Source organism: Nelumbo nucifera, chromosome 3 (genome assembly GCF_055504915.1).
Source record: "Nelumbo nucifera cultivar China Antique chromosome 3, China Antique-T2T, whole genome shotgun sequence".
Taxonomy (NCBI): domain Eukaryota; kingdom Viridiplantae; phylum Streptophyta; class Magnoliopsida; order Proteales; family Nelumbonaceae; genus Nelumbo; species Nelumbo nucifera.
The window spans coordinates 15,446,248-15,458,488 of record NC_142651.1 but is presented as its reverse complement, the minus strand read 5'-3'; the positions used below and the strand labels follow the sequence as shown (position 1 = coordinate 15,458,488).

The following is a 12,241-nucleotide window of genomic DNA, read 5'->3' as shown; positions in this document are numbered from 1 at the left end:
CCAATATTAGTTGATTGTTGATAGGTAGAACTAAATCACTTCTTTAATTTCTTCTTCCCTCTTTTCTCTCTCCTTCCTTCCTCAATTTAGGGTTTGTTATCGTTTTCCCCATCTGCATTCCAATTTCCGCTGCCTTCTTCCGGTAATGTAACTGTAAGCTCTCTCTCTCATTCTATTTATTTTAGTTCCCTTTAAATCATGTTTTTAAGTCAAATATTTATACGGAGCTGGGTGTTATCCCTTTCGAACTTGTGTTTCAGTAAATTCTCTATTTCCAGTTACAAGTTTCACCTGATTGATGTTTGGGTTTTAAATTGCTTCCACATAACAAAGTTGTATTCAGTCCGGTAGGTTTTTGTCGCGACTTTTTAGGTCTTATTGTTGTTATTATCGGGCTCAGTCTTCAATGGTTTATCCTGTTTCATTGTCATTCCCTGGCGCATCTATTAGGGCTTCGGGTTGCAAGGGTTGTTATGGGATTGAGCCTTGGCAGTAAAATAATGGCTTCCTTTTATTGTTGTTGTTTGTGCAGATTTACTTGAAAAGACTTCATTTTGTTGTTCATTTGAGTATCATGAGACTATATTAGGCAGACAGACAACCCATTTAAATCCTTCAACTTTATAGTTTAAATTCTATTGGGGATTCTAGAATATGGTATTCTTATGGTGATTCTAGTTTTATTTTGTGCGTTCATCTCTTAGTTGTATAGCTATTAGTAATTCAGTGTATGGTGTTTCCTTATACTGATATTAGATCATTTTGTGAATAACCAAGATGCTGTATTTCATCCATTAAGTTGCGGTGGATGTTTTCGAGTTTGAGTGATTTTTTTCTGCAAATGCTATGGTGTTCTTATGGTGATTCTAGTTTTATTTTGTGCGTTCATCTCTTAGTTGTATAGCTATTAGTAATTTAGTGTATGGTGTTTCCTTATACTGATATTAGATCATTTGTGAATAACCAAGATGCTGTATTTCATCCATTAAGTTGCAGTGGATGGTTTTCTAATTTGAGTGATTTTTTCCTGCAAATGCTATCTTGTCCTACCAAGTGCCCTTTTGGCTAGTCCTGATTTTGCTGCAATACCTGTGTCAATGAACATGAATCCATATCTATGCCCCACACAAAAAGGAATGAACGGTGGTGCTCCTTTCCTTGGACCTTACTGTTGGTTGAAGTGAACTACCTTTTTGTCAAATAGATTGATTTAGTTTCTCTTGCCTCCTCATATTCTCTTCTAAGCCTAGCTGTTATATTAAACTGCCCTTTTGTCATTTAAAATTTTAAGAAGTAAAAGCGGGTTTTGTGGTTCCAAACCACCATGGAGGGACCATTCATTGGGTTAATGCTATGCAAACTGGATTTATCATTTGATTTAGTTTCTCTTGCCTCCTCATATGTAGCTGTTATATTGAACTGTCATTTTGTCATTTAAAATTTTAAGAAGTAAAAGCTGCTTTTGTGGTTCTAAACCACCATGGAGGGACCACTTGTTGGGTTAATGCTTTCCAAATTTGATTAATCATTTGAGTGGGTGCAGGGCCTAACTAGTTTTTGTCCAGTCATGTCCTTTCTGTATTTGGGTAACATAGGATGCATTGTTTGAATTTCTGGGGGATGTTTAAAAGCCATGGGGACAGAGAGGTTTTCACATTTGTCTTGGTTTCAAATGGCCATGATAACTACTAATTTATTAATGCTGTTTGTTGCCAGGTTCTACTTTATGGCTTTATGCAACTAACAGGCTCTTCAAGAAGCTTGAACATCCAGTAGAGATTGAGTTTGTTGTTGAAATTTAAAATTCGTTGGTAACATTTGGGGAAATAGATTCTATCAATGAGACCTGGTGTAAGTGTATGCCTGATGAAGAGTTGTTCTATCTGAAATAAAATTTTCTTAAACCATGAGTAAGTTATCCTATGGTGCTTCTCATCCCAAAGCATTTTCTTAACATTATCATTGACTTCTGAATCTCTAGTACATGGTGGTTTTGGATCAGTATTTAGAGGCCTGAGCTGGTGTTGAGGCTGCCTCAATTGACATGTTACTAAAATATTGCACATGAATGATTATTATTGTGCTCTAAGTTGGTTGTCATCAACTTTTAGAAGCATAAAAACAAGCTTCACAAAACATAGCTAAGACGGGGTCGCTTTGTTGTGTGGCTGCAAGGCCACATGGATCCAATGCAGCCAGTGGAGAATGGTCCATTGGTCCCAATGAACCGTATTGGCAAACTAATACAAGTTTTTCACCACCCTTATCCAGAAGATGGGATCACAGGTTCCAATCTGAAGGTCTTCCATATGGATCAAATAATGCTATTCAGCTCTATGGGTCTTCTATCTCATCAAACAGTAAAGAAAGCAGAGTGTGGATGAGAAGTGACCAATTCTCTCATCATCATTATTCTGCATCTGATGGTTTTGGATCTTATTTTAGTAGTCCATCAGATAGTTTTCAGACCCAACAGTGGACACCACCGCCAGTGCAAAGAGCCAGTGCTGATGATTATGTAACTGTGACACTGAGAGGTATGACAAAGTAATGATTCATTTCTTCCGATATTAACTTGTATCTAAAGTTTGAACCCAATCTTTCTGTTCATTGCTCAATAATGTCTGGCTTCATATGTGAACTGCTTAACATCTGCTATATGGTTTTGTTACAACTTCAAATTCTAATAATTAAGAAATTGTGTTGCTGTAAAGTTAATTTTGTTTTCACATTCCATTATGGATGGACTGGTGGAGATATAAAAGCATGAGTGCAATTACACAAATTAATGCATTTTTTATTCTATTCATGTTTGTTGAGAAAAAAAAATCTCTTCAACCACTGGTTTTCTATGTTCTATCAATGGCCACTTTGCATTCGAAGCCCTTGAGAAAAGCTATGTGTTATGCTCTACCCCTTGTCTTATCATTTGGATAGCTCCCTCTTTTCAAACTTTTGGATTCATCCATCTTTATTCAATCCAAGATCCCCTTATACCAGAGACCCCAGATCTAAATTACCATGCTTGGATATTTGGGACTCATAAGCATGTGAACCAAAGAGGTTATTTTCTCTTTCATGTTTCATCAACTTTAACCTAGATTGGTCCCTTCTAATTGCAGAGACTGAAGAAATTAAGTCTCTTTGATGCTTTCAAAAGGTCTGCACTTCCCTGTTAGGATTAGATGCTCAAATTTAGTCTTCTACCTATTCTGGCCTTTTATCCACTAATTATTTTATTTTATTTTTTAGAATCCATTACCTCTACTGGTTTTTCCCACTCTCACATCATGTGCTTAGAATATGGTGAATGTGCTAACTACCACCTTCATTTATTGGATATAAAGAAGCTTTGCTGCCTTTTCTTTGGCTCAGTGAGCATTGATGAGTGGCTCTAGGAGGAAGCTTCAATATTAGAAGCCTTTAAGGCTTGGTTGGTGGGCACTTTTCTATTCCAAGTTGTTGGGTTTTGACCTCTTAGGAAATTTCCTAATTAGTTTCATAGGTATATCACTTTAGAGATTTTTAAGTCCTGAATCATTCTCCTATGTAAAGATAAGTAAAATTTAGTGACTTTTATGCCCATTTGATATAAATTAATGACTGTTAGTTGAGGTGCATTTTATGTCTTCACCTTAACTGTTTTGTGTAATGGTGAAATCAAATATATATTTTATCCTAAATGAAACAAGGGAGGCAAAGAAGAATATTGGTTGGAGTACCAAAAGAAATATCAAAGTGTTCACAATTTCCATAGGATAAGTGGATTGGAAAAACTGAATTCTTGTAGTTGATTTTAAACTGTTATGATAAGGCTTTGTTGAGTTGGCATTTTAATGATCAAAGGGAACTTTCTTAATAGTAGTGGACCGTAGGGCATGGAATAGTTATTGATTAGATGACTGGCTAACCTATTAAAAACTCTAGTGCTTGATTAGACAACCAGTTAAGTGTGAAGTTAGGAGGTGCTGAGGTTAGGTGATTGCTTACGAGTGGCTAGATGATGATCAATACTAATGTTCAAGGTATTGATATGCAAAAATGGCCAGATGCCCTAACTCCCAGGATTTTAGTGTATTGGTGACCTTGAAATTCGATATGATATGCTTGATACGCCCTGTATTGTATTGATACTTTGAAGTTTGAACCTTGTCAAATACCAAGTTTTTAAGTGATTGCATAGTCTGTTTTGGTCATGTAGACCTCTTTATTTTGATTATGGTTTGGAGGTATGGAAGAGGGGAAAGATTAAAACATCAACTGCAGTTGAGACAATGTTGGCAAGGGTTTTGTCCCATTTATTGTTCTTTTGTGAACTAATTGATAAGCGAACACAGATGCGAAGCTGGATTAGCTGAATAGCAAAGGCTGTAGTGTGGGCTGTGGAACCAATAATACAACTCCATTACAGCTTTGAACATTAAGCTAAGGTCCCGTGCACAAATCCCTTAATTGAGACTGATGGAAGACTTTTTTCTTTCTAAAATCTCTCTCTCTCTCGTAGTACCCTACCCCTTCTTGTCCCCTCTCTCCTTTACTTTTGCTTCCACCTCTATCCTCCCCTGATCACACAGCAAGGACCAAACCAACCCCCCTCCTCTCATATACGATCTCAAAACTTGGTTGGAGCCTGGAGGGAGCACCTATGACTGATTTATGAAGCTCTGGTTTGAATCAACAATAGTACATGAAACTACGGTTAGGGAGTTGAACATGTTTTGCATCATTTTCAATATGTTTTACATGTTATGCGTCTTTTTAAATTGAGATAATAGGTTTTTTTAAAACATTTATTTTAAATTGAGATAATAGGTTTTTGTATATTTTCTGATTTTTTTGACATTTTTGCAATTTTGTGACTTGCTTAAAAAAGACACGTGCCTTGCCTTGCATGTTTCTTAGGTACAAAATGCCCCTTGCATTTTTTTTTGCCTTGTGCTTTTAAAGCACTATATTAGGGGGATTAAGCATTAGCTATTTGAATTAAGATTGAGAGTTTTGCATGCTTGAATGCATTTTTTTGCCTTGTTTTGCATTTTTGCGCCTTGCATAAAGGCATGTTCCTCTCCTTGCACCTTGTAGCTCGGGCACAAAATGCCCTTTGTAATTTTTTTACCTTATGCTTTTAAAGCTCATGACCACACAATGAAACTTTGGAAGAGAATAATTGAGAAAAGTGTATGACATGAAACATGTAAAGAACCCAATTTGGGATAATGCCAAGGAGATCAACCATGGAAGCTGTCTTTCTTTTGAGACAATTGGTAGAAAAGTTTAGAGTGGAAAAGAGAGATCTCCATATGGTTTTTATTAATCTAGACAAAGCATATGATAGAGTTTCTAGCAGATAATATGGTGGGTCTTGTAAAAGAAAAGGGGTTCAAAATTGGTATATAGGCTTAATTAAGGATATGTATGACGATGCAACGACCAATATTTGAACACTTGTGGGAGAGACATCAGATTTCGTAGTTTTGATGGGTCTTAACCATGGTTCAAACACTTGGCCTTTATTTATATCAGTGATTTAAAAAGCGCACCTAGGCGCTAGGGTATGTGCCTTGCCTAGGTCCTAGGTGCAACACATTCAAAAGGTGTGTGCTTGGTGCGCCTTGTGCTTTAGCCCATAATTGCTAATGTTGCTCATTCATTCATCCTAATAAAAGATAATTTTAAAAGACACTTAAAGTTATAAAACCTTTTTTATAGGGATTAAGAAATAGGACCCTGATATGGACTTGTTTGGGCTTGCCTTGAGGGGCTTGGTACAAAGACGGCTTGTAGAATCAGGAATGCAATAATGTTTAACATTACATTAGCTATTTGAAGTAATGCAATTGGGAAAAAATAAAGGGATCAATAGTTTACTTGCTTGAATATGTTTTTTATGTTATGCTTGATTTTATTTTTAAATTTTCATTTTAAATATGTTTTAGATGTTATATTTGTGTTTTTTAGTTTGAGGTAATAGTTTTGTTACATATAGTTTAAAGTTTAAGTTTATATTTTTAGTTAATATTGTGTTTAATATTTTTAATATTTTGCATTTTGGCTTTTTTTGATGTTTTGAAAATTTTAGCATTTTTTGTATTTTTGCACCTTGTTTCATAAAAGGCACGTGCCTTGCCTTGCACCTTGTGCCTCAGGTGCAAAATGGCCCTTGTGCTTTTAAAACACTGATTTATATAAAATAATCATGGATGACATGACTAAACATATACATGAGGAAGCCCTAAGTTGTTTTCTGACATTGTTTTAATTGATGAAACTAGTAAAGGATTAAATGCGAAATTAAGTTTATGTGCAAATGCCTTCAGAAGCAAGATGCTTTAAAGTAGGTAGGACTAAAACAGAATATATGACATGTGAATTTAATGAAAATGGAAGTGCAAATCAGGGTACACTTAGGATCGGAGACCAAGAGATAACTCAATATGGCCTTTTTCAGTACCTTGGTTTGATAATTCATATAAGGGAGAGATTGAGGTGGATGTCACCCATAATATTAGAGCAGGATGATCAAAATGGAGGGGCGCATCTAGAGTATTATTTGATAGGCGAATACCACATAGATTAAAAAGGAAAATTATATAAAACAGTTGTAAGGCTAGCTATGTTGTATGTATTAGAGTGTTGGCAATCAAGAAACATGTCTAGAATGAATGTGGCAGAAATGTATGCTGTGATGGATGAGTGGAAAAGCTAGAGAAGATAGGATTAGAAATGAAGTCATTCATAGGAACTTCTCCAATAGGTGATAAAATGAGAGAAGGTAGGTAGACTATGATGGTTTGGTCATGTGCATAGAAGACCATCAACAGCACATGCAAGAAGTGATTTGTTGCAATTTGAAGGGGCTAGAAGGGCAAGGGGTAGACTGAAAAGGACATGGATAGAATAGTAAGAAATATTTTAAGTGCCAATAATTTAACAATGGAAATGGTGTTACCAGGATAGACTAATGAAATAGGATTCATGTAGTCAACCCATACAGTTGGGATGATGAATGCGCATATCATGTATGTGCCAAGAAATTTTCTACCATTTCTCTTGGTATTGTCTGTTGTGTATTTCTTCTTATTTATGGTTCCAACAATGCTGTATTACTCCTGTTGTTACTGATAAATTGTTCTTTTTCTTCTTCCAGAGCCAACATCAGGGCCCTTAACTTTTACACCGTTAATGGAGGTACTCATTGTTGCATTCAATGTTCATTTTTCTTAATAGTGTGTTAAAAACCTAAACTCCTTCGGGGGTTTTTACTTCGCAGGGATCTTCAGCTATCCCGTACAGTGCAGGATCCACTTCATCCCGTTCAGATGGTAGTGAATATGAGCCCATTACCAAGACACATGCTTCTTCACATCGTCGCTACTCTTTCATGTCCAAGCCTGTTCACCCTCTATCTTTTCCGACCTTAACTCTGGGTAGGGAAGCTGATGGAGCCATTGCCCCTGGAAACTGTGTTAATCAGCCAACTGTCCATGAGAACAGCATGTCTCATCATTCTGATCTGAAATATGCTCAAAATCTTGCAGAGCTTCATTCTGCTTCTGGCTTTCCTGAATTTGGTGCTACTACTCCCCAAAGAGAAGCACTTCAATGGAGCAGTGCTAGCAGCAGCATTGATTTCACTGATGCTTCTGAGCAGTTGGATTCTGAATGTTTTGCACCTTCATGCAATCCACAGGAAGGATTCAAATGCGGATTGTGCGACAGGTTCCTGTCTCAGAGATCACCTTGGAGTTCTCGCAGGATTGTCAGAAGTGGGGACATGCCGGTTGCTGGAGTTCTTTCATGCCGTCATGTTTTTCATGCTGAGTGCTTGGAGCAGACAACCCCGAAGACACAGAAACATGACCCTCCTTGCCCACTTTGTGCAAGATTAGAGGAGAATGTACCCGAGCAGCGGTTGGTTTCCAGGCTAAAGAATGGGCTTCCAAGGCTCAGGCCCTTTTGTGAGGATGGCCCATCAAGATCTTGGGGCTGTGGACAGGTAGGGGATTGTGTTGAGGGTGCACTGCATGGACCCCCTCGCAATGCTATGTTGCTGCTGAACCGGAGCCGCCTAAAGAAGCACCTCTCCATGAAGGGCAGTTCAAGCAAGGAGATCCCAGAAAAGTTGAAGAAAAGTGGGTCTTACGTGTTGAGCAATTCCGTTGATCAGGGAGCAGTTGGATGCTCAAGAACTGCAGGTCTTACACTGAAGAGATGGTGAACCTATTGACTATGATATGGATATGGGTAAAGAGAGGATCATGCAATTGCTTCATAGGGGGTTTGCATTGTCCTTTTTTTCTTTTCATGGGCTCTCGGATTGTGACAAATATTGAGCTTAAAGTAATTGATATATGATATAGTTAAAAGCAGCATTAGCAATTATCGTTGTACAGATTCAATGCATGAAAGCTTGGTGGAACTGAAGGGGCATGCAGTTATTTGTTTCTTTTTCTTCTTCTTTTTAAGCAGAATCATGATTTTTCACATGTGATGTTTTCCTATTCATTTTCTCTTGTGATATTTTGTTAGTTGCGGCAGTTTTTTTTTAATAAATTTCGGGTTGGGTAACCAATATATTTACTAAGGCTCTATTTGGAAGGAGTACAAATACAAATGTATAGAGCGCAAAGCCTTGTATTTTGTATTATTTTGTATATATTTGTATTGTACATATTTGTATTTATACTTCCTTCCAAACTGAGCCACATTGATGCTATTTTCATAACAGAATAGAGTGATACATATTGGCTTGATAAACATAGATAATCTATGCTGAATAAATTTCTTTTTTTTTTTGTATAGATATTGCTAGATAGATCTTTCCTTTTTTTGGGTATTGACAATTTGACAATACGGGATAGGATTTCCTGCAATCAAAAACTCTACACTGAAAGCATGGGAATTCAGCGGCAATCGGTGGTGGCTATATATTTTCAATGTACAGCTGGATGTGATGTGCATAAAATTTTTGCTTACAGGAAATCCTGGTTCACACATTACGGAATCGGTGGTGGGGCAGATCACAGCGCCCGTGAGACCCGCTGGCCATAATCCCACATGGTGCATGAATGGGCAGTATGCTGGATTGGTTGAGTCTGGTGCAAAACTTAAACGGATTGGGATAGTTGGGTCTTATTCCATTAGAGTAATTATAATGACAGCTATAATTATCTATGTTAATAACAATTTAAAACTTGATAAAATAGTAAATAGTTTATATGTTAATAAATCAAATATTTTTAATAAAAAATATCTTAATATATTATCTATCAAATATATCCTTTTCGGCAGAATATAATAAAAATCACAAAAAAAAACTGGGAAACCTTTTATATATTATTAACTCAACAATCGGTTTGGTTTGGGTCTTAATTGATTTGGAAAATCAAAACCAAAACCCATATATATATATATATATATAGGGTGGATGGGAGAAATCATTTAATCATTTAGCAGTGAACAATATAAAGTTAAAAAAATGCTCCCCTCTTTCTCTGGGGAATGAGAACGGGGAGCCATGAGCAAAAGAAAGTGATGAGAATGGAATCTGCAGCCAAATGTAGATTTTCTTTGTTTGTCTGTCTTCAGCCGGTCAATATTTCGGTTACAGACCGAAGGGGAGGGGAGTTAGAAAAATAGTTGTGCAATCGGATCGTCTTCAATCTCAGGGCTCTCAAGCATTTGATTGACCGAAAGACTATTTTCTTCAGTTCAGTCGTGAATCGTGTTTTAGAGTTAAAAGTTCAGTTATTCTTGCAGGCAACAAAGCAGCTCATCTCGTGGCTGTTCATGGTTTCTCCGCAAGTGCAGAATTAGTTTATAATCCTCGTATTTGGATTTTGGATTGAATTTCTAATGTTTTAAATTTGGATGCTGTTACTTGTTAGGGGTTGTTCTGTTGATTGTATTTTTATGACTCTTTTTTGGTTTAATAAAGTTCTGCTTATTTACCAAAAATTGAAAGGTTGTTATTTTCAAACTAATTTTATGACTTATTATCACTTCACATCAGACATAAGATCTAACAACATTTTTATTTTTATTTCCAATATGTCTTTGTACAATTTATTCATACTTTATTATTAGTAGCATATTCTTGTTATACTTTATTAATATTTTATAAATAAAATACAACAACAAAAACACTTGTAGTAATGATGGTGATGATTGTAATATAAAATATTAATAAAATAATAACATAACAATAAAATATTTATGGAAATTCAAAAATAATATTAAAATAGTAACATAACAATATAAAATAGTAATATTATTTTATTAATTCTTATTATTATGTTATTACTATTTCATTATTTTGCTTGATTAATACTGTTGTTTTTTATTAATATTTTAGTATTATTTTGTCTTATAAATATCCATTCTTAGATTCAATAGTGGGGACATAATTGTATATTATCCATTTTCAGAATTTAACATTTAATTTTAGAATAACATTCTTTGCATTTAGATATCAGATCCACCAGAGATCATAAATTTTCACAGTACTTTCTTTTAGGATTCATGTTAGAGTGCAAAAATAAATATTTGCAACACATTAAATCTTGATTTCAGTTGATCACGTTCAAAACTTTACATGGTCTATTTCATTGGTTCATGTTTCACAAGGTGTACTTGTTAAAGACTTCAACAACATTAAAGATGCCAATTATGTCGTGCTACTTTTATTTTTTATGCCATAGATTTTGCCTTATTTCAAAGCTTTTTTGTTTTTCAGATTTTAATATACTTCAACCCAAAGCATGAAACCTAAGTTATAGACTTTTTTTTTTTTTGGGTAAGAAACCTAAGTTATAAACTATGTCTATATTTTGGGGGTAGTGACATTTAGCCCCTAAACTTTCATTTATGATAATGAACTTTTGAGATTCTAACACTTTACTTTCCCTCTAGTAATGGGTTTTAGGGTAAAGATAAAATTATTAAAATGTCCATTGAGGTTTTGTTTTCTTTTGTATTTTTCTCCTTATGTACTTTTCTATTTTTCTTTGTTGACATTTTTCTGTATTTTGTTTTATTTTCTCCTTTTTTATTTTGTTGTATTTCATGTAAAATTTGCAATTTCCTTCTTTTCTTTTTCTTTTTTTATTATATTTGAGTATTTTATCAACGCTCTCATAAAATAATATAAAGGAAATTTGGAGTCTTAAAAATGTTTAAACATGCGAGTGATAGGAATCTAGATCTATTGACTAAAAAATGTAATGCACTAAACTCTAGCTTCCCGTGGAGAACATCTCTTGTACCATTTGTTGTCATTCATGGGAAGATGTTTCTAGTGTAGACTATGATATCTTATGCATAATTTGTAGCTAATGTTTACTTAAATTAAAAGTCACATGAGAATTTTATTCTTAGATATAGGTTTCCTTGTCTTTTTCTTCCTTTTCCTACATTTTTCTTTCAAATAGAACACAACATAGGGATGAAAGTAAAACACAAGAGGTTAATTGCTTAAGTATCTAAGCCTATTGAAAGGGATTTTGGAGCAGTATCATTTGTATGCCCATTTATCTTTGGGTGATAGTTGAGATTTTTTGTCAACAAAACATGTTCTAACCCTCTACCAACTTGATCTAACACCGCACAGTCTCAACCATGAGACTGGGACCCACCATAAAAGTGGGAACTTCCATGTATGAGATGTCATAGTTTTTGAATCGTCGTTGACCTGGATGGTCGGACTATTTGGCCCAAGAACCATCCAGGCAACCAGTTTCATTTTACCCCAAATCGGGTCCTTGGCCAAAATCTGTTGAATTGGTCAACGACCCGTTGACCTGTGCAATCGAACTGTCGACCTGTTTGATCCGTTCAACGGTTTTTGTCCATTTTTTATTTTAATTTTTTTTGTTAGAACAGACCATCTATTCAAACTGGACAGTCAAACTATCGACCCAAAAACCCATAGCCAAAATGATTCTGGTTTTAGGTATTTTTTAAAACATTGTGAGATCATGTTAGTAAAGGATTGGAATGTATTTTGTTGGTAGGTGATCCAAACTTGGGCAATACGTGGTTATGAGTATTAAGCATGCGGTGTTGATCTAGACTGCCTTAATCAAAATGTCAAATGGTAATCTCGTAAGTCATGATTGTGGGTGGATGATAGTGGTGGCTATGGCAGTTGTTGCCCATTTCCTGCCAATTAAGCCTATTGGACGGTGGAGAAGACATCGTGTGTCTCCATTGTGATTTACGGACCCTTATAGTCTGTTTGGTT

General features: G+C 35.5%; 1 protein-coding gene across 3 annotated transcripts; it reads left to right on the top strand.

Moving 5' to 3' along the window:
* Positions 1 to 8,486, top strand: LOC104602979 (uncharacterized). 3 transcript variants are annotated; one of them, XM_088900864.1, is made up of 5 exons: positions 1 to 142; positions 1,717 to 1,910; positions 2,272 to 2,537; positions 7,148 to 7,188; positions 7,271 to 8,486. In XM_088900864.1, exons 3-5 carry the CDS (start codon positions 2,381 to 2,383, stop codon positions 8,216 to 8,218), a joined length of 1,146 nt encoding a protein of 381 aa, XP_088756990.1. In that variant the 5' UTR covers positions 1 to 142; positions 1,717 to 1,910; positions 2,272 to 2,380; the 3' UTR covers positions 8,219 to 8,486. The 3 variants fall into 3 exon arrangements, with proteins under 3 accessions (XP_088756990.1, XP_019053581.1, XP_019053582.1); XM_019198036.2 differs by having other exon boundaries at positions 16 to 153; XM_019198037.2 differs by having other exon boundaries at positions 16 to 153; positions 1,717 to 2,537; positions 7,271 to 7,427; positions 7,539 to 8,486.
* Positions 8,487 to 12,241: the final 3,755 nt, after the last annotated feature.